Raw genomic sequence first — 22,744 nt, forward strand, 5'->3', positions numbered from 1 at the left:
CCAGCAGATGATGGGACTGACTGAGCAGTTCTTCTGACCTAGTGTGGTTGGGTCCTGGGCCAGTTGAAGAACTGATGAAAAATGAGCCCTGGATTCCTGAGCCTTAAAAAAAATAAATAAATAAAATTCACAAAGGAAATGCTTGGAGGAGCCTTGAGTCCTGTTCCCTCTCCTTTGAGTCAGCAGTTATTTTTTTCCTGACTGCTATTTTTTTTACTTCATTTTTCTTTAAAGGAAAAAAATAGAGGCACACACTGGTAAGCAGTGCTGAGACTTCCTCAGTAGTGTTGCTGGGAGCAGTAAGTGCATTTTTTACTTTCCCGTCAGCAGGCAACATTGACAGCCCAGTTCACATCAGGAACACTGTGAAAACACCTTGCTGGAGAGTTTATTTCTTTTCACTTTAGTGGTGACAGGAATGAGGCAAAATATGGAGGTGCCAGCAGATCATGCTAAATGGTGTTTTCTGTGGCATTGCAAGGAAAACTTGGGTCAGCACAGCTTTTGCCATGCTGGAACAGTGATGTGTTCTGATTGCAGGGAAAGTCTTTCACTGTGGCAAACTTTTTGTTTCTGAGGGCACTTTGACTTTGGAGGGGTTTTCTTGTTCTGTTAGTGGTGCAGGCCAGCTTTCCCTCACAAAAAATGTGGGAACACTTGCCATTTTAACTCTTTTTGCTCTATAAGAATAGCCAAACTGGGTCAGACCAATGGTCCATCTAGCCCAGTGTCCTGCTTCCAGTAGTGGCCAATCCAGGTCACAAGTACCTGGCAGAAACTCAATTAGTAGCACCATTTTAGGGTACCCAATCCCAGGGCAAGTACTGGCTTCCCCCATGTCCATCTCAATAACAGACTATGGACTTTTCTTCCAGGAACTTGTCCAAACCTTTTTTAAACCCAGATAAGTTAACCACCGTTAACACATCCTCCGGCAAAGAGTTCCATAGCTTAACTGTTCTTTCACTGAAAAAATATTGCCGCCTATTTGTTTTAAAAGTATTTCCATGCAATTTCATTGTGTCCCCTGGTCTTTATTTTTTATTTATTTAGATTTTGCTCACACCTTTTTCAGTAGTAGCTCAAGGTGAGTTACATTCAGGTACTCTGGATATTTCTCTGTCCCAGGAGGGCTCACAATCTATGTTTGTACCTGAGGCAATGGAATGTTAAGTGACTTGCCCAAGATTACAAGGAGCAGCAGTAGGATTTGAACCAGCCACCTCTGGATTGCAAGACTGGTGCTGTAACCACTAGGCCACTCCTCCACTCCACTTTGTAATTTTTGAATGAGTGAAAAATCGATTCGCATCCACCCGCCCCACACCACTCAGGATTTTGTAGACCTCAGTTGTATCCCCCTTCAGCCGTCTCTTTTCCAAGCTGAAGAACCCTAACCTCTTTAGCCTTTCTTAATATGGGAGCAGTTCCATCTCCTTGCTATCAGGGTGAGCCTTTGAGTTCCATACCTCTAGTGAGAGCCTTAGGTAGTAAGGGAGAGGCTTTAGGTTCCATGGGTTCAGATTTTTTTCTCTCCCTACTTTGTCCTCCTGCTCTATAAAGCTTACTTGTTCTTAAAAACATCTCAGATGGCCCAGTACATACTTTAGGTTGTTCATCCCCTTGTCTCCCCAACCTTCTACTTTCCCTTCCCCTGAAACTGAGTAATCCTGAAAGCACAATATTCTCCATACACTATTCTCCATATTTTTAATTTCCCTAACCACTTGCAGGATCTCCTATGTATGCACATGGTTCAAGAGACAAAAAAAAAATCATGCACAGTTGGTCATTGTTGTCATGATGTGGCCTTGCTGTGCTTTTTATTTTCAAGCTTTGCTTCAGCCAGGTTTTTAAAAAGCCTTGGGGCTCTGTCTCTATGATTCCAGGATTCCCACCAAACTAAGATTATTCCTACAGAAACGGTTTTCAATGTCATCTACCTTTTCTTACAGTGATGTTAGTTTCTCTTGCAGGTACGCCTTATCTTGCTCTGCATGCTGTAATGCAACTTCCATAGTGCCCATCTGCTGTTTAATTCCAGGCCAAATCCCTCTAATTGATGTGTAGATTCTAATTTGTCTATACCAAGCTGAATTTCTTTTGACTAAACAGTATGGTTTTCTTCAGCTGAAACTTCAGCTGTGATCTCTGCTGCCCACACAGGACTGATAGTCGATGAGGAGGAGCCAGCTTGCTCTGTCATCTTTGACTTCCCAAGTCAGCCTCACTCCTTATCTTTTTATGGCAATTTTGTGGTCATCTTGGTGCTTATGTAGTCCACACTTGTTTTCTGCAGATTCTCCACACCTGTAGAAGCTCCATCTCTCTCCATTCGTCCAGGGATATTCCATCAGTTCAGAGGGTCAAATATGTCCAGGAGCAGAGACTTGCCATTTGCCTTGCTAAAATTAAAAATAGTGTTAAAACATGATGATGAAAATTGTTATATACCCTCATGAATTTCAGAGGACCATTTACATTTATTTTATTTATTAGTGACTTTCGCCTATGTTTACTAAGGTGCGCTATAGGTGCGTTAGTGTTTTTAATACGCGTAAATGGTTTATGCACGTTAAATGCTAACGCCAACAGTAATGTGTAGGCACGTTAGCGTTTAACATGCCGCACCTTAGTAAACATACCCCTATATCATTCAACTTCCTAAAATTTCCTCAAGGCAAGATAAAACAGAATATCAACATTTTTATTTTCTTTTACAAAACTGTGGCAAGCACCAACATGTGCTTATTGCAGGGCAAGAATGGCATACCGTGTGCCATGGTAATTTTGTCATGTGAGCATGCTACCCATTTGCTAAAAAATATTTTTTTTTTTGGGGGGGGGGGGGGGAGGCAGGGTGTGTGTTGGTTCTTTGCTAATTGGTTAATCCAGCTACACTGCTGGGTGCAAACTGATTAGCACAGGTTTTTAGCATGTGACTCTCTACTTCATACAAAATAGGTGGCGGTAGGGGCTCATACACAAGTGGCCACAGGCTAATGTGAACATTAATGCATGGTCATTTTTGAAAAATTGAGAAAATTGGCCATGTTGTCCCAGCTGAAATGATCCTGTAAGGGTGCACTGAAGCCACTTTTTACTGCTGTTTGGTGAAAGGTCCTGAAAATGACCAAAATGAACTTGTTTTCTTCCTTCTATGCTGAGTTAAAAGTAGAATAATCATCTCTTAAGTTAACCTGATGAGGCTTATGTGTCCTTTATCACAATAGACTTTTTTCCCCCCTTAATGTTAGAATTCATGAAAAGGATGGAAAGATTAAGTCTGTGGAAGAACTTCTTCAAGGAGAATACCTTAAAACTGCAAACAAGGAGCAAACTGTTCAGGTAACTAATATAATAGCCTTGCTTCATCTGTTAGCTCCTTTAGGTTCTAACCATGGTTTTGTGTGTTGCGTATCGTGATTGCTAAATCTCTTAACATCCATTTTGGTGTAGATGTGCATGTTTCCATTGTCTAATCTGTTTTGTCATTGCAAAGGCCTTACTACAGGAAATTGAGTCTCTGAAAGAAGAAGAAAGAACTAGCCAGCGTGAAAAGACTGAACAGGTAAACATCTCTTAAGGCCAATAAATGGCAGAGAGATTTACAGTACATTCTTTCCAATGCTTTGGCTTCTCTAAGGACACCTATGTCTCTTGGATTGTTCAGTGTGTTTATCTTCTGCTTTCTTGGCAGTTCACATGAGCAGAACTAATGAGTAGCCCTTTCCTCTTTTCCTGCCATGTCTAGTAAGGCTGTGTTCCTGATCAGCTTCCATACATGTCAACATAAGTATTCATTGAAGAGGATGGAAAATCCAATACCAGCATTTTACTACTGAGATATGCATAGTGCAGATGCTTGTTGCTTAGTAGTCTTCACTTTCATTACTATAAGTTTTGAATATATCAAGAGTTGTACATGTCCAAATAGTAGTAGTGTATTTTGGGTGTCAGAATACTTGCAGGGAATCCATCTTATTAATGGATAGTACACTCTACCTTTCATTATTATATATGTTATGGAAGCTACAGTAAGCTTGAGTAGAAGGAAAACTGGGGTGAAAAGCAAAGCATTCAGTCCTCCCATGTACTGATGTGAAACATAAAACTTCTTCCTTCCAAAAACTTCAGTTTTGATCAGTGTTCCTCGGTATATTTTGGACTTGCCTAAATATATTATCAAAACAAAACCCTCCTTTTATGATTTCTGTAGAATGTGCATTTTGAGCATTCACCCTAATGCCAAATAGATTAAGCTTCTGTTTTGACATGTGAAGAACATAATTTTTTATTTTTGGTTTAAGGTGTCAAATGCTTCTTTGGTGCAGGAGCTTCAGAATCAGTAAGTATGTTTAAAAAATAGGAAAACCCAGTAGGCAAGCAAAAAAAAAAATGTACTTGTGGGGCACAGAGATCCCTATGTTAATAAACTTGCTTATAAAGTTAATTTTAGAGAAGTCTTTGTAAACTATAAATTCTTACTTGCATACTCCACTTGACAATAAAATGCAAATTTGGAGAACTATGGAATTGGGATAGGAAAATGATCATCCCAATATCCAATCGTTAACCTGGCTTACTAAGATTACTCATTTTCTATCATCCCTCCTTTCCTTGTATTTTTTTCAATCCAAACAAACAAAAACATTGACTTTATATGTGCTCTAACTACATTTCAGTACAAGGATACACTTATTTTTGGGTACTGATTTTAAATTTTGTTTTTAATTTTGTGTATTTTTTTTAAGCATTGTATTTTTCTGTCAAAAATATGCACTTTTTTTGAAGAAAAATCAATAACTCAGTTCAAATTTTAAGTAAAAAATGTCAACAATGGCTACTGTGTGGTTTGCTTGCACAATTCAGAAATGACTATCTTTCACCTAAAAATTGAATTTTTCTTTAGCAAACCTGCTTGAATCAGGCACACAAGTGGCTGTTATCTGATGGTGCAGGAAGGAACAGCCCTACCAGAAATTTGTTCTTAAATGTAACGTTCTGAGCATGCACAGCAGTATCCTTAGTCATTTTTTTTCTGTTCAGCTGAACAGATGTGTAAACTAGGTTTTTAGTATTAGAAGTAAATTGTAAAGCTCTACTAGGTTTTACAATGCTATATAGACACAGAAGAGAGGGTCCCTGCATAACAGAGCTTTCAGTCTGGTAAAGACCAACCAACATGACAAACGAGATTGTTGACAAATGTGAAATAGAGAAGTAATTAGATGAGTCTTTAGTCTGGATTTGAGCATGACTAGAGAAGAAGCATGGTACACTGAATCAGGAAGTCTGTTCCAGACAAAATTTACAACAAGGTTGAAGGAGCTAGCAGTGAAGAATAAGAGGATATGAATGAGCAATGATTTTTTTTACAAGGCCTTAGTGCTGGCCTGAGCTTTCCCTCCACAGTACAGACAACTCAGTGCCCTTCTAGCACGGTTTGTGACAGTTCTCTTCCAGTGCAGATTTCATTGTGCTCTGAACTGTTACTATGTGGAGCCAGTACTGGTGTTTATTCTCCAGTTGAAGAAGTGCAGATGTCCAAATAGTTATCTTTACAACAGTTTTTAGACCAACCTCCCCTGGAGACACACTAGCTGAAGTCTTCTGTAAGATCTTTCATCAATCCAGTATCAGGAGAAAGAAATGGCGTAATCATCTCAATCCTTTGGTGTTTATACCTGTGTTGGGAGAAGGTCATTCATTTCAATATCCAATAGTTTCTCTAGTCTGTATTTCCAGTTCTGAACCTCAAGGGAGGCATTCTCTACTTCTTTTTTCAGTACATTTGGACATCTCTCAGAATGCACTTTCTGTGAGATTACCCAGACTCTATCAACCCACAAGAATTGTTTTTAGAAGAAGGGGAATATTCCACAGGAATAACCTCCAACCTCTTTCTTCTTGTTTGAAACAAACCTTCATATGAAGGTTATTCTTACCAGAGGTTAATTCAACATATGTTCAGAGAGGTTCCTTTTCTTCTGTAGCAAGAAGCAGAAATCAGATGTTTTTGGGCCTCTTAAAATACATAAAAGGGCCAAGGGTCACAGCAGCAATTCCAATGCATGGCTAGTAGATGATAAATAGCTTGTGGTAGACCCCATTAACAGCTCAGCCTGTCTCTTTATAATTAAATTCACCCTTAAAAAAAAATGTTTAACTATACTTGGCTTCAAGAAGGTCGATTTCTTATTTCTTGGTAGTAATCAAGTTGGCAGTGAAGAAGGCAAAACATGTAGGATTTTCTAATACCGTGTCTAAAAATCATGCATGGGTAGAGCCAAGAAACAACAACTTCAGTTCATCAATATCCATTTTGCTTGTTCGGCCACTGAAGGATACTTCTATAGGCAAAAACTCATCCAAAAGGAGAAGAACCTTTGAATTAACACCCCATAAGTGTAAGTCTCACAGGGATATATTTTTGTCATAGATACTAACAAAATACATTCCCATTATCAGTTCTTAGGGCCCTGTTTACAGCTGTGCTGTAGATGTGCTAGTATTTTTAGCGTGCGCTAAAAACTATTGCACGCTAATTCTAGACACCCACATATTCCTATGGGTGTGTCTAGTGTTAGTGGATGCTAATTTTTAGCGAGCGCTAAAAATGCTAGCGCACCTTAGTAAACGGGGCCCTTAATGTTCAATCATGTTACTTTTTCATCTTAATTTTTACTTCATTTATTAATTCATAATTCTTTTCAATAAATATTCCAAAAACTTATCTTTTCATGTTGAATCACTTCACCACCTAAACAAACTGCATAACAGTGGCCTTTTTTCAGGGAAAACACACTGCTTCAGGAGTGACTCTCTTTAAGCTCCTATCATGATGACGCTTGTGGTGGAAGTACATGTATATAAACTCACACTTCAGAATAGCCAATGAAGTACTTTGTCACTGGATGACCAATTTCTACAGGTTCTAACGAAACACTTTCCAATTAATAAAGGTATATAGACCAGAATATAATTCAAGTTTGAAGAACAGCCCAGCATAGTGCTTCTCATAAACTGTACCGGCGTCATCTGAACTTGGCTTTGATAACTGAGAATTTTATATTCAGATCTCATATCACCCTAATGCATGGAAATTAAACTCTGCTCAGTTTTCATGCTGGCTCCTGCAAACCCAATTTAAAATATCTTGATAATAGCAAAACCCCATTCAGTTGATGTACTTAGTGTCTTGGCCAATGGTTCTGACTACATACAGTGCTCCCCAAAAACCATATTACAAATGTCTGTATCATCTATTGTCTTGGGCTGTAAACTACTTCCATTAGGGTACATCTTGGCATATTATCAGATTATATCCCTATAGACAGATTTCTGGTTTCACATTGTGCAGTCATTTCCACATTCATGAAGAGGTTTCTTTGTCAGACCATCCATAGAGAAGCCTCCTGTGCCATGGCACCTCAGTGTTATCTTTACATCTCTCATGAAACCACCATTTGTACCAAAGGATCCACATCTCTCATACATCTGACTTGGAGGCACTCTTTCTAACAGCAGTTACTTCAGCTAGAAGAACTGATGAACTTCAAATGTTGGTCACATAGGAACTGTATATGCAGTTTCATCATAATTAGGTAGTGCTAGGGACTCATCCTAAATTCCTACTAAATGTATTCATTCCTTTTTACGTGAATAAGGAAATAATTCCTCTTTGTGTTTATCCTGAATGCCTAAGCATCCACACAAGATGTGCCGTCACATTCTGGACTGTAAGAATTCTTCTTTAATATCTACGCAGACCTAAATCTTAAGAAAATTTTTGCAACAGTTAATCTGTTTCATGTCCAATAGATTTGGAGGTGTATTTTCAAAGCACTTAGACTTACAAAGTTCCATAGGTTACTATGGAACTTTGTAAGTCTAAGTGCTTTGAAAATGAGCACCTTGGTATTATAGTACCTAAACGGATCATAGCCAATTGGCTAGCACCCTGTATTCATTGTGTTATGATTTTAACAGACTGTACTTCTCTTGCTAGTAAAGTTAAACCTGATCAAATCAGAACCACGAGAGCTCTCGCTGATGTCCTTTTACTAAGGTGCGCTGATGGATTTAGCGCACGCTAATGATTAGCATAGGCTAATTTCTATGGCTGTCTTATTTAGCGTGTGCTAAACATTAGCATGCACTAAATCTGTTGGCGCACCTTAGTAAAAGGACTCCAAAGTCTGCATCATAGGACAGTATACACAAAACAGCAACATACTCACTTAGGGACACTTTTACTAAAGGGTTGCCACGTGGCAACCTGGAACTACCGCCGGCCCACAGTGGCTGCCAGCAGTAGTTGCGTCCCCCAAATGCGGCATTTCTGGCACTGCCGGAATTTTTCAAAAATTATCACCACAAGGGATTGTCCAGTTACTGCTGGGTTAGCGTGAAAGACCTTACCGCCACCTCAGTGGATGGTGGTAAATCCTCCCCCCAAAATGGCTGCTCGGCAACTCAAACTTACGGCCTTTTATCCACCTTTTACCTGCTTGCGGTGAAAGGGGACTCTGTGCATGGCAAAAACTCATTCTGCCGCTAGCACAGGGCCCATTTTACCGCAGCTTAGTAAACGGGGCCCTTAATACTTTCACATCTCACTGTTGCTTGAATTAGTCTGCAATCAAGGGCACTGTAATGGTCATGCTACACTGTCTAATCTGTGTACATAACTTCAGCAGCTCTTGCATTGTTAACTGTAAATGAGCTCCTCGCAGACAGTGGACAAGTTACTTGAGCTTGGCAGTTACCCACTTGGGAGCCTTACTGACCTAATCCTACTTGTCAGTAGATAAATTAGCGTTTCTCAACTTGTGTTCTATGGATGACAAGATTGATCAGGCACTTAATTCTTCCCAACATTTGCACTCGTTGAGCTATGGAACCAGGGAGAGGCTGAGGAGACCACTGTATATAGCAAGGGCCATGAATGTTCATAACTTTACATTAGTTCTGAGCTCTGGGAATTCTGTTCCATCCTGATATCTTCAGTGATGCAACTCATTTGTGTTGCTGTTTAATCCTGCTGTCTATAGAAAATGTCTATTACAGGTGAGTGATATGGCTTTACCAAAGGAAAATCCTGCCAAACGAATCTGATTGACTTTTTTGACTGGGTGACCAAAGAACTGGACGAAGAATATGCGCTAGATGTAGTCTACTTGGATTTCAGCAAAGCCTTTGATACGGTCCCTCACAGAAGACTCGTGAATAAGCTGAAAGGGCTGAACCTAGGACCCAAAGTGGTGAACTGGATTGGAAACTGGCTGACAGGTGGCAGAGGGTGGTGGTAAATGGAATTGGCACTGAGGAAAGGAAGTAGTGGAGTGTTTCAGGGGTCGGTGTTGGGGCCAATTCTGTTTAATATATTTGTGAGAGACATTGCTGAAGAGTTAGAAGGAAAAGTTTGCCTTTTTGAAGATGACACAAAGATAGCCAATAGAGTGGGTGCCCTGGAGGATGTAGAAACCATGAGAACAGATCTTGAATAGTCAAGGGTCTGGCAGTTGAAATTTGATTAATCAGAAGTACACTGGGGAAAATTTAATTAAAGGTTTCTCCAAATATATCTTAAATATTGTTAAAGATAGAAACCTGTTTTCTTACAGATAAAATAAAGTGAAATACTACAAATAATGCAATATCCAGCAAAAATAGTTGACTAAAAATACCGACTTGAATGGGGATCGCTATCCCGCCGGAGGTCATTTCATTATATTTCGTTCTCCTGAAGAAGCCAGAGGGCGAAACGTGACTACATGTTGAGAACGAGAATGAGCAAACAGCAAAGAAATTTAAAAAAAATATGGCACTTTAAAACACAGTAAATGAAATATTAAAAAAGAAGCACATTTAAGAGCTGGGATATTATGTAGCTGTACAAGAGCGTTCCACCTGATTTATGCACAGCCATCCTTCAGTTAAGTACTATTTCGATAATCAGATTGTCATCTATTATGATATTATTGAGGTAGGTAGGGAGGGATGACGGTGCAATGATGCCGGTATATGTGGTGATTCAGCTGCCTGGCAGCCTTATTCATACACCCAGTTCTGAGCACTGTTCACTAATGAATAATATTTTTAGTCAACTATTTTTGCTGGATATTGCATTATTTGCAGTTGAAATTTGATGCCAAGAACTGCAGAGTGATGCACTTGGGGTGCAGAAATACAAAAGAGATGTACCGGATAGGAGGAGAGAGATTGGTAAGCTCGGCTCAGTAGAAGGGACCTTGGGATGATGGTGTCTGACGATCTCAAGGTGACAAAACAGTACAACAAGGTGGTGGCTGTGGCCAGAAAGATGCTAGGCTGCATAGAGAGGGGTATAACTAGCAGAAGAAAAGAGGTAGAACTAGAGGACACGAATTGAGGTTGAAGGGGTGCAGACTCAGGAGTAATGTCAGGAAGTATTTTTTCACGGAGCGGGTGGTGGATACGTGGAATGCCCTCCCACGGGGGAGGTGGTGGAGATGAAAATGGTAATGGAATTCAAACGTGTGGGATAAATACAAAGGAATCCTGTTTAGAAGGAATGGATCCACGGAATCATAGTGGAGATTGGGTGGCGACGCTGGTAATTGGGAAGCGAAACCGATGTTGGGCAGACTTCAATGGTCTACGCCCTGATCATGACTGAATAGATATGGATGGGCTTGTGTGTAAATTTTAAGGGGTTTCGACATTAGCTTCAGAACTTTTAGTACAAAAAGAGCGCTGGGCAGACTTCTACGGTCTGTGTCCTGAGAATGACAAAGGACAAATCAAACTCGGGTATACATGTAAAGTATCACATACCATGTAAAATGAGTTTATCTTGTTGGGCAGACTGGATGGGACTGTACAGGTCTTTATCTGCCGTAATTTACTGTGTTACTATGTATGTGTTGATGCACCAACAAGTTGTTGGTGAGGCCCAACTTGGAGTATTGTGTTCAGTTTTGGTGGCCTTATCTTACTAAGGATGTTAAGACTTGAAGCGGTTCAGAGAAAAGCAACGAAAATGGTAGGGCTTTCACATAGCAAGATATACATGGAGAGACTTGCTGACCTAAACATGTATACTCTGGAGGAAAGGAGAAATGGCTGATAAGATACAGATGTTCAAATATTTGAAAGGTATTAATCCACAAACAAACCTTTTCCAGAGACGGGAAGGTGGTAGAACTAGAGGGCATGAATTGAAGTTGAAAGGGGACCAACTCAGGAATAATGTCAGGAAGTATTTTTTCACTGAGAGGGTGGTAGATACTTTGAATGCCCTATTGTGGGAGGTAGTAGAGATGAAAACTGTAACAGAATTCAAAAAGGCATGGTCAAAAACAAAGGAATCCTATTTAGAAGAATTGGATCCAAAGAAGTTTAGGGGAGATTAGGTAGGAAAGCCAGTGCTGGCCAGACTTCTACGGTCTGTGCCCTGATTGAGGCTGAATAGACTTGGGCTGAAGTGGAGCTTTTCAGGGGCTATGACAACAACTTCAGAAATTTTAGAACAAGGACAGTACCGGGCAGACGTCTACAGTCTATACCCTAAAAAAGCATGGATAAATCAAGATTAGGTATACATATGATGTATTACTTCATGCCATATGTAATGAGTTTATCTTGTTGGGCAGACTGGATGGATCATACTGTTCTTTATCTGCCGCTGTCTACTAGGTTACTTTACTTGTAAATTCTGGAACAGAAAAATTTTTGCTTGCAAGTAAAATTTGGGAAACAGAATTTAAGCTTTAGCACACTGTAAACCTCAAAGCAAATTTACAATCATGTTGAGCAGTTTAAACACATAGACATGGAGCCCCATTTTTCATAGAACGTAGAGATTGGAATTTAGATGTCCATACCAGGATATGCTCAATGACGATGCAGAGACTTTTTAAAAATGCCTGTGGGACTGCATGTTTTTGCTGGGACGTATAGCAGGAACAGCCATTTTATAAATATTCATGTTTACAAACTAAACAGCATGAACCTGGCTCCTCCACATATAGCTGCCCTATTTTACAAACTGATGTACTCACAGAAGAACATAAATCCTCATAAACTCGAAAACCACACAGGAAATGGCAGAGATGACTCAAAGGAATATCTTGACAATGCATTGTGTCTAAAAATGTATTGTACAACTTTATAGACTCAACACAGCCATATTTCAGCTGACTGGCCTGCCTCAGGAGTCTCTCAAAGATGTCTAAACAATGAGCTCAACAAAGCGCTTCTTTGGACCGAGGATAGGAGATGTTTTCACGTCAGTCAAGAGAAGCACTTTAACTTGAGAGTTGAGAGGCACATTTTGACATTTTTTTCTCTTTCCCACCAAAACAAGAGTACGTCACAGAATGGTCCCACTATACCAGTTTATACAGTGGTTTTTATAACTTATACTGAAAGCAACATTGACCTCATTGTTTAGACGTCTTTGAGAAACTCCTGAGGCAGGCCAGTCAGCCGAAACATGGCTGTGTCAAATCTATAAAGTTGTACAATAAACTTTTAGACACTAAGCATTACCAAAATATTCCTTTGAGTCATCTTCGCTGTTTCCTGTGTCATTTTACAAACATACACATGGAAGACCCCATCATTTTTGAACCCAGAGCCAGATGGGGTGGGGGCATAAGGAAATTCTTCTGCAATGGCTCACTAGACCACCAGGAATCTCTTCAGGGTAAGTACCAGGGGTGGTGGGGGTTCAGAGGGCTACGTGGAGAGTTGTGTTGTAGACAAGTGGGGTAGGGCTTGGATTTAGAGGGGCACCTTGGAAGGGGGGATGGGGTTATTGGAATTGGGGAAGGGTTCCTTGGAATGGGGATCGGAATAAGGGAGGAGCACCTTTGAAGGGGATCGGGATAAGGGAGGAGCAACTTGGAAGGGGATAGGAATCGGGGAGGGGTGCCTTGGAAGGGGTATAAAAAAGATTGGAATTAGGGAGGAACCTTGGAAGAGGGATTTGGGGATCAGAATTGGGGGATGGGATGAGGCCTGTCACATTAGAGATCTTTTTATCTGGTTGCCAGCCAATATTCAGTGCCTGTACCCACATAGCTAAGCGGCCAAAGATAGGACAGCTTTTTTTGTGATCCTATGTCATCACTTAGCTATGCAATCACTGACACTGAGTATGGTGTGTCTGCATAAATGCAAGCTTCTCCCTATCTTCACCCAGCACTGCCCCTGCACTGCGCGGTTTTTGATTGAGTGGTTAGAACCAGTATTCAGTGGTTCTGCTGAATATGGGCCTCTGGCCTACTGGGCATGGTTTAAATGGGCAGGAATCTCTCCTTAATCCTTTGGTTGTTTAGATTTGTTTTTGCTGTGCTTATGAGACCTCACATCAATGTTTCAGCACTCCTGCTTCAGAATATTCTGTGAAATAATAAAAATGCATATGATTTGTAGATATTTAATGTGGAATTTTTCTAAAGAAAAAAGAACATGTATAAAAGCTATTTTTTGTGTTCTAAAATGTTTAAGGTTGTTTGTGTTGTAAGATAGGTGCATATGTGCCTTTAAAATAGGCAATCTGAACCAGCTCTAACAGCACATAAATTTAGATCTGCTCTGTGTATATACCCAGTATTTTATAAAATACTTGCGGAGATCACAGCTCTACCCGAACTAAACCATTAGTATGTGCAATCTTTTAGTATTCATAGTTATATGTGTGTATGGTTGTAACATTTTATAAAAACCCTTTTCATGTGTAAAACAAGGTTTACACTCGGAAAAAGGCTTTATAAAATTATTCCCTAGAAGTGAAGGTGGTAATTTTGAATATTACACAGGCAAGGAGCAAATGCAAAGATTTAATCAGTGGGGAAACAATTGTCCTTGGCTTTGAGACCATCTATTGATTCGGCACCGTGTTTTGAACAAATCATAACTTTCTCAGTTACTCCAACATAAATTTAATTACACTAATCCAACCGGGACATTACAAATGCCTGTGTTAAACCCATGGTGCTTTTTATGTAAGATGTGGCTAGCACAATTTCTTTTTTCTGTGGATTTTTTTCCTTTCCAGAAGTAGCAGAAAATTGGAATCCTTTTGTATAAGAGCCTTTCCAGAAGTAGCAGAAAATTGGAATCCTTTTGTATAAGAGCCTTTCCAGAAGTAGCAGAAAATTGAAATCCTTTTGTATAAGAGCCTTTAATTCAAAACCATGAAAACAAATTGACTCTAGCGGCCCTTCACAATTTTTTCCCCCTCCAGAAAATGAAGGCTGCCTCAGAACTTGTAGATATCGATTCTCTCTCCTAGTTATAGGCTTCCACACAGTTTTGAAAAACATAAAACAGTTTGATTGAAGCTGTGCTAGCAAGTGTAGTGTTTTCCGAAACCCTCTCAGAACTAGGTATTGGTTTTCAAACCATATTTTATTTTGTGCTTAAACATGATTTTTCTAAACCACTTATTTTACAGATTGAAAGGGCAGGGAGAGCAAGTGAAAGTGATAGAGGTGAAATTAGAGGAGAGGGAGAAAGATAATGCACACAAAGATAAAGAGCTACAGGTAAAATTCATTTAATATCCACAGAAAATTGCATATTGTGTCATAAATGTTGACTGTATGCTTTGTGTACATTTACATTTTGTTTCTTCCGAAGGTTTTACGGAAAGAAAATGAAATTCTGAAAGATGCTATTGAAGTGGCAGAACGACAGCATTTACAACAGGTTGCGCTTCCTTTCTGTCTTGGGATGTAAAAACATTGCTGTTCCTGCTTACCAGATATCAGTAGTTTAGTTGAGGTTTATTTGATATTCTAGTAACAAATAATTTATCTAAGCAACTTACAATAGTCATTAACAACCAGGACAAAAGGATAGAAAAATACACATAAAATATCACCACAATAGGAAGTTTAGTGGTAAGTGGTGGTTCCACTTAACTGGTTTTATCAAGGATGTTTTCACCTTATGTGTTACTAGGTTGCCTACAGAGGGTTAGAAATGAATGGCGGGGAGGGGGGGGGGGGGGGCAGCAGCCTTCATAGGTTTTTTTTTAATCTGCTATGAGCTTGATGTTTATAATATTTAGTACTGTAATGTATGAAAATGGTTTGTTTTTTTGTCGCTAGTAGGAAAGTTTGAAGTACAGTATTAACTTAAGAGATACCAGCCAGAATTACTTGTTCTAAACGTCTGTGTGTGTGTGAAGCTCTTTTCAGCAACTCAGAGAAACATAGCAGGGTATTTGAGCAGGTGGCTGGTACCGTGCTTTCTAGTCGCTTAGCAACTGGTTCAAAAGCTGATTGGTCAGTGAGACTTTATGATGTCATGATAGCTTTTGTGATATCAGCCCAGGAATCCTGCAAAACCTATTTTAATATTCAGAAACGTGAAACGTTTAAATTTTATAACAGCTACCACAACACAGCTTTTCTTCAAGGCTGTGCTTTCGCTTGCCCTTCTGAAAGAAAGTTTTTCTGGCTAACAAAGCCAGACTGCCAAAAATACCTGCTTTTTGAACACATGCAGGTCATCTTCAGCCTTGTTTGCTCAGGTTTATTTTAATTAAAATATTTTCCTGGCTAGAGATAATAGTTCTGATGAAATCAAACCTGGTGTATGACTTAACACTCCTTTATAGCTTTGTGTTATTCCTAATTGGTTTGATTTGGCAACAGTGGCTTTTATGTATGTTCAAGAAAAATATTCCATGTATAAATAATGATTTATGAATTGGTAGGTAAAGATAGGCTTATAAAAATTAGATATTGGTTCCTTCGTTATGTCTAAATGTATTGTAATAGTCCATTTTATCCAAAAGTATAACACAGTTTACAATGCTTTTTTTCCCTTTAGGTATCGCAAGAACTCCAGAACTTGTAAGTATATTTGTCAGATTTTTGTTAGTGTTAATACATTTGAATAAAGGTGAACCAGTTGGTATAGTGTATCTAGATTTTCAGAAGAGTGTCTTTATTAGAGAACTCATTGTGAAGAAGTCATGGGATAGGAGGAAATGTCCTATTGTGCATTGGTAGCTGATTAAGAAGAGGAAGCAGAGAATAGGATTAAATGGTCAGTTTTCTCATTGGAGTATCCCAGTGATCTGCAGTGGAACTGGTGCATCATAAAATTTATGTGATCTGGAAAAGAGAGGGGATATGATATAGGAGCTTCGTATAATTTTATACAATTTACTAGGTCCTCTTTTGATAGGGACAGTAATTGGCAGTGTGGCCACGTTTTCACTTGTGAGCCCTTACAGCTAAGTCAATGGCTGGCTGTAAGTGCTCCGGCTGTAAATAGGCATGTGCTAGTTTTAATTTTTGCATGTGCCTATTAAAAAATGGCCTTTTTCCCAGCTGCTGTAAAAAGTGGCCCAGCGAGCTCCCAAAAGATGCACCCACAATACTGCAGGCCACTTTTTACCGCAGCTTTGTAAAAGTACTCCATGGAGTTCAGATGGGATTTAAACTGTGCTCCCTTAGTTTTCAGCCCATTGCTCTAACCATTAGGTTACTGCTCTACTCTTTAAATGACACTTGAGTATGATAGTGTTCAAGCCTCCCAGGATCTGTTACTGTAAGATCCTAGTATCTTGATGTATAACCTCAGCACATCAATACACCCTGAAGTCCCTTTTGTATTTCTGAAATGTCCTTCAATGAATAACAAACAGTTTACTCACAAATCAGAATAGGTGCTTCTTAGCACAGAGCCTTCGTGTTCTGAAAGCTGCCTCAGTAGATGGAATCAGAGACCCTGAGGAAAAGGGCAGTTCTACTACTTAAGTAGAAAAGCAGTTACACAGGCAGAGCACCTCGCAGATGGGAGATTGAAAATGCAATAGCTCATTGGCAAGATATATATGAGGTAAAAAATCGGGTTCTCTCCGGGGAGTCTATGAGGACAAGTGCTGACATAAATAAGATGGAGACAGCTACCAAGTCAGTCAGAGAGAGAACCTGGACAGGAGGGGAGGGGGCTCCCTCAAGCCCAAAGAACAAGAGGCCAAGAAGACCAATGAGCACAGAGCCAAGCTAGGCTGAGCAAAAAAGCCCACCAGTAATAGTTTTTAAGCAAGTGTGTCTGCACTACCTCTGACCTACATTTCACATAATGCCTTGCTTATTTAACATAACATTACAGTGCACTACAGTAAAACATTAAACACATTTCAGAACCCATCTGAACCAGGCAAGGCTGTCAAAGGATAGAACAGATAGAGTAAGCTTGAGTTGCTTATTAACACACAATATTTTGCATTGTCATAACCTGGCCTGCCTGGGTCCTGTTGTTAATGGGAACATTTGATTAGTGTCCTGTTTCCTCTCCCTGTTTCTTGACATGGGTCAGTTATGACTAATAGATGGCTTGATGGATGCATACCTTACTGAACTGTTCCAACATAACATACTGAACTGTTCAGTATGATATGTTGAGAAGGCCAACTGTTGGCCTTCTCAACACTGCTTCATTTTCAGGCTATCAGTTCTTGCTGTCATTTCCCATGATTGGTTAAATATAATAATTCCATATTGTATTAACTTGCAGCGCGAAGAAACAAGGAGAAGAATTGAAGGCAATGGCAGCAAAACTAGAGGAGAGAGAGCATAATATTGCTTACAGAGACAGCTGCATAAAGGCAAGTGAGAACCTGAGTTTTGATTCCCTCTGTTATAATACATAAGTATAAAGTGGGTCAAATCCTTAATATTTCAAAAAAACAGAACTTCTGCTAACTACACTGACCTTGAAGAACAACTGAACTGTTCTTCCATGAGCAAACCATTCTTATTTGCTTTTCTTGGATGTGTCTAAAATGTATCATCAGATTCCTTGGTCATTGACGGTAATTTTAGAAACTGTTTCTGCAGACCAAATTGCATCACACACAAAAGTAGGTGCTGACAAAATTGCTTGCCTTATCCTTGGGTAAAAGTATGTGTATAGTGTTTTTTTTTTTTTTTTGTACACTGCTGTAGAGGAGAGCATTCTCTAGGGGAAGGGGTTGGGACAGGATTTTGAACTATGAATTTACTTCTGAATTTTCGTACATCATGCATGTATTTTAACTCAAAAGAAATACCCACGTGTTATTGGGTACTTTGCCAGATTTTCTGAGAGGAAGCAAATACACCCCCTTGTTTAGTAAGCCGTGCTAGCGGCTGGCTTGCGCTAATTCTGACGCAGCCCATTCACTTTGAATGTTCTGTGTCAGCATTGCTGCATGGTTTAGTAAGTAGGGACATTTTTTACCTTTGAAAATTACACCAGAAAAAGTCCACAGAATGAATAATACATGTGTAATCTTCAAAAGTGTGGGTAGTTTTAGAACTACTGTGTTAGGGAGCAATTTTCAGTTGCTTACCTAGGTGCAAAGTCTGTGGCAGGGGCGTAGCTACGGGTGGCCCACCCAGCGCACACACAACTGCAGCAGCAGCCTAGCTGCCTAGCGTGACGGCAGAGAGACAGCACCCGACATGCGGCGCTGATCTCAGGCTCAGTCCGATTCCGTCCTCAGGCCCGCCCACCACCCAAGCGCGCACACACATACCGCATGCAGCAGAGCCTAGCACCCTAGCATACATCGCGGGCACCCGCGCTCAGGGCAGGCTCAGAAGAGATCATCAGCCCACGCCCACCTACCTTCGGGCTTAAAGGCAGCGCGTCGGTGGCATCGTTGTTGTTGGTCGCACTGCATTCGCGGTAGCGGTATGACCTGTCCCATACGTGGCTGTGCGCGGCGGCGTGCCTCAGCCTCACTTTCGCTCGGCTCCGCTCACTCGACATGACGTGGCATCTGAGGGAGGGCAGGGTAAGGCTAAAGCTGCACAAGGCCACATGCACGTAGGAAGGGTTCAGCCTGGCCGTGCTCTCCCTGGCCTGGAAACGTGGAAACAGAAGAAAGGTCTGGTCGAAGTCGAGTTCTTGTCTCCCGTCCCCAGGTAACTTACTGCCAAGCAGCAGCTGCCAGCCTAGCCCAGCCCAGCAGCAGGTAATAAAATGCTTTTTGGGGTTTTTTGCATCTTATTTTTAACATTATCATGGTAATTTGTTTTTAAAATTAAGCTAGCTGGGGCCTGGTGGGCACTATTAAAATTTATTGTTGTGGAATTTCTGGGTGGGGTAAGCACTTCACTGCCTAGGGCAAAAAATGTATATATTTAATGATTCAAAGAAAAAAGCAACACTGGGCCTTCAGAACTAGGACAACAGGAGTACTTTATTGATCAATGATTAAAATATACCTTTTTTTGCCCTGCACCACTGGTCTGTGAACTCGATAGGCAATCGGTTTTTCCATCAAAAATTTGCTTAGAATGGGTACTTAGTGACAAAAGTACATTCACACTTTGTAGATCTGTTTTTTTGTGGGGGAAGGGGAATACATATGCAAATTTGAAATGTTCATACTGCTTTTTTACTTTGCTCCCGGAACATAAATATGTCCCTTGGAAATGCCCCCTTTTAATGTGAATAAAGTGTGTAAAAGACAGATTGAATTTTGTTTCGGCACCATATCCAACCCAAAATCCATATTCCATCTTGTTTTGGCTGAAAATGCCACTATATTTTCTGCTGAAACCAAACCTCACTATTCTGTACACATAGTGCCCTCAGGAGCTTGCTCTTTCCTTTCTTCCCTCCCTCCCCCACCTAATAGTAGCAGACTTAGCTTCCTCTTCCCCCACAATCCACCTGTAGTCCCCCTTTACAGCCCCTGTCTATTCAGTGCAAGAACGATCCCCAGTGGCTCCTGACCATGCCATCTCCGCTGTCAGTATATCTGCTGCGAACCACAATGGCAGTCTCTGAAACCATTTTGAGATTGGAACCAGCATGGGCAGCGCTGCGATCCCCAGGTGCGCCTGCCCACGCTGGCTCCAATCTCAAAATGGCTGCCGTGACCTCGAGCAGCAGTTTTGCAAGTGTGCCTGTGGAGTTTATGACAGCCACTTTGATGGTGGAGACAGCATGGGCATCGAATTGCTTATGCCCCAGGTAGCTACTTAGAATACCAGGGACTCTTGATAGGCTGGGGGGAGAGGTGGTTGCGGAGGCTGTTATGGTTTGGGGGACGGACCAGCTTTGGTTTCAGCTGAAATGGAGGGGCAAATATCAGCTGCAGATTCAGTTTGAGCTGAAACAGATAAAATCTGTTTTAGTTGGCCTCTAAAATCACGCGCATTGTGAAACTCGCCTACACTTTTTAGCTACTTTGAAGGTGATTTTCAAACCAGTTTTTACCCTCATAATAGTTTGGAAAATTGTCCTTTCATTTGTGCTATGAGAAGAGCTTCACTGTTGTCATTTCTCGAAAGGCTCAGTGAAACGAGTTGTCCTGTTGGCGAGTCCACAGTTGAGTCATGGTGAATGAAAGAGTGGCTATAGTTTGTCTTATACTCACATATTGTAATAAAAGCAATTCTATTGGCCTCCCCAGTCTTTCAGCAACTAAACTAATTTTAGCTAAAGCAGTAACAAAGTGACCACCTTTGTTTCAGCAGTTTTGTAGAAGAGCACCTTTCTCATGAAGGAATTCTGTGGGCGTGTGTATAATGTATAGATATATGAAACACGCACATGCTTACTCACATATATACATTGCCTTTAGTGAGACACTTTAAAGGTATAATATTGCCATTTCATTTAACGTTCTTAAAAGTTTAGTAATAGTATGCAAACATGCATCTCAAACAAAATCATTTGTTTATAACACAAATTTAATACCATATAAGACCCTCAATTGAATTATTGGTTATTACTCTTCTAATTTTCAATTGAAGCTTGGTTCATAGTATCATGAAGGCTTGCCACTACAGTCCTTAATTCCTGATAGTCTTTGCAGAACTTATAATCTTGGAAAGGCCTCTAGCACGTGTCCCCTTTTTGGTCCTTACCAGCCAGTTCCTTTTGCTCTGTTGCCACGTTACCTATGTATACCAGTTTCTGACAGAATTCCGAACTATAAGTACATATGTGCAGAGGACTGGTTTAGGTTGGCAGTTGTGGGGAAACCCTAGATGGCATTATTATTGCAATAACAAAATACCTAGTTCCAGGCTAGGTTTTAAGGTAAATTTTGGACAAGTAAAACAATTGGAGTGGAAGAGTGGCCTAGTGGTTAGAGTGGTGGACTTTGGTCCTGGGGAACTGGGTTCAATTCCCACTGCAGGCACAGGCAGCTCCTTGTGACTCTGGGCAAGTCACTTACCCCTCCATTGCCCCAGGTACAAATAAGTACCTAAGCCGCATTGAGCCTGCCATGAGTGGGAAAGCGCGGGCTACAAATTAAAAAAAAATTATTGTGCTGCACTCCATAGTTTTTTTGTTAATGAAAGTATATAAACTCAAAAATTAACTAGCAATGTCACAATGTCTATATTGAAAAAAAGGGGGAAAAGTCTCAACTAGTACGGCAACACGTATATACAAATCTTGTTGCACACACAAAAAGTCGTCATAGGCTAAAAAACCCCCATGAAAAAATGTGTATTTTTTTCTTAATGTTTTCTTTTTGTATTTTTATATTTTATTGTATTCAGTTTCTTTAAAAATAAGGTACATAGAAGCACTTATCTTATCTTAATGGCATCTGCCACTATATATCCCAGCTTGCGTACAAATTCATTCGTGTGGATTCCTACGGTCCTTTTTCGAAATTTCTTCTTTAGGGAGCTCCACCACGAAACATAGAATCACTGGTAACTCTGGAACAAAGAAAATATGGTTCAAAAACTGCATCGATCACTTTAAAAATACAAAACAATATAGAAAAAATGTCCTCATGTACCGCCAAACTGGAACTACATCAGTAATAAAGAAAAAAGAAAAAATCAAGCATCCATAAAATGAAACTCATGCACATGTAGTTGAAGAAACTCTGCCCAATGTATAGAAGAATTCAGACTCTGCGGTTCAAGAGTTTGCAGTCTGTGGATCCATCTTTGTTCCAATCTCATGATGTCTTTACAAATGCGGATTTACAAATAGCATTCTCTAGAGAACGTAATTTAAAAGAAATACTATGTCCGGCAGATGTGGTATCTAGAATAACTACTACAGATGGAGAACACCGAGTCTGTGGATCTTGTAGCTTTTGCAGCATGATGATTGCATGCACTAGTTTCTGCAACCCTGTAGATGGCAAGACTTACAAATTAAGACATTTAACCACTTGTTGGACTGATCATGTCATCTACATCTTACAATTCCCGTGTGGCAGATTCTATGTCGGTAAAACTGACAGATGTCTCAATCGTAGATTAAGTGAACACAAGTCCTGTATTACAGCTCTTAAGTTGGGAGCCCCGATTGTGGTTCACTGTAGAACATTTCACCATACTTTTGAAGAATTTAAATGTTGGGCAGTTGATTGTGTACCTGCACATATACGTGGGGGAGACTGGAGTAAAAGGCTTTTACAAGTGGAACAAAGATGGATCCACAGACTGCAAACTCTTGAACTGCAGGGTCTGAATTCTTCTATACATTGGGCAGCGTTTCTTTAACTACATGTGCATGAGTTTCATTTTATGGATGCTTGATTTTTTTCTTTTTTTCTTTATTGATGCCGTGGTTTTTTCAGCGGCGGGTGATTTAGCTGTCATCATCAGCTGTTGAAATGCTCAGCTGATTGGTGAGTCCGTCTATTCACGCAGCCTACGTGGCTGCCTGGGATTGGGTCTTTACCTATTTAAATTTTGGCCTGGCTCAGTAACTCAGATGTCAGCTGATGTAGTTCCAGTTTGGCGGTACATGC

At 40.3% G+C, this 22,744-nt stretch overlaps 1 protein-coding gene across 7 annotated transcripts in view; it reads left to right on the forward strand.

Moving 5' to 3' along the window:
• Positions 1 to 22,744, forward strand: part of KTN1 (kinectin 1) — a 227,432-nt gene that overhangs the window by 135,366 nt on the left and 69,322 nt on the right. For 5 of the 7 annotated variants that reach the window (XM_030215125.1, XM_030215126.1, XM_030215128.1 and 2 more), the window contains exons 22-28: positions 3,258 to 3,348; positions 3,503 to 3,571; positions 4,311 to 4,348; positions 14,450 to 14,540; positions 14,635 to 14,703; positions 15,835 to 15,857; positions 17,533 to 17,623. In XM_030215125.1, the coding sequence (XP_030070985.1) occupies positions 3,258 to 3,348; positions 3,503 to 3,571; positions 4,311 to 4,348; positions 14,450 to 14,540; positions 14,635 to 14,703; positions 15,835 to 15,857; positions 17,533 to 17,623 (472 nt within the window). The remainder of the gene's footprint in view (positions 1 to 3,257; positions 3,349 to 3,502; positions 3,572 to 4,310; positions 4,349 to 14,449; positions 14,541 to 14,634; positions 14,704 to 15,834; positions 15,858 to 17,532; positions 17,624 to 22,744) is intronic. The other 2 variants (XM_030215127.1, XM_030215130.1) reach the window with 1 other exon arrangement.

Source organism: Microcaecilia unicolor, chromosome 9, assembly GCF_901765095.1.
Source record: "Microcaecilia unicolor chromosome 9, aMicUni1.1, whole genome shotgun sequence".
Lineage (NCBI taxonomy): Eukaryota > Metazoa > Chordata > Amphibia > Gymnophiona > Siphonopidae > Microcaecilia > Microcaecilia unicolor.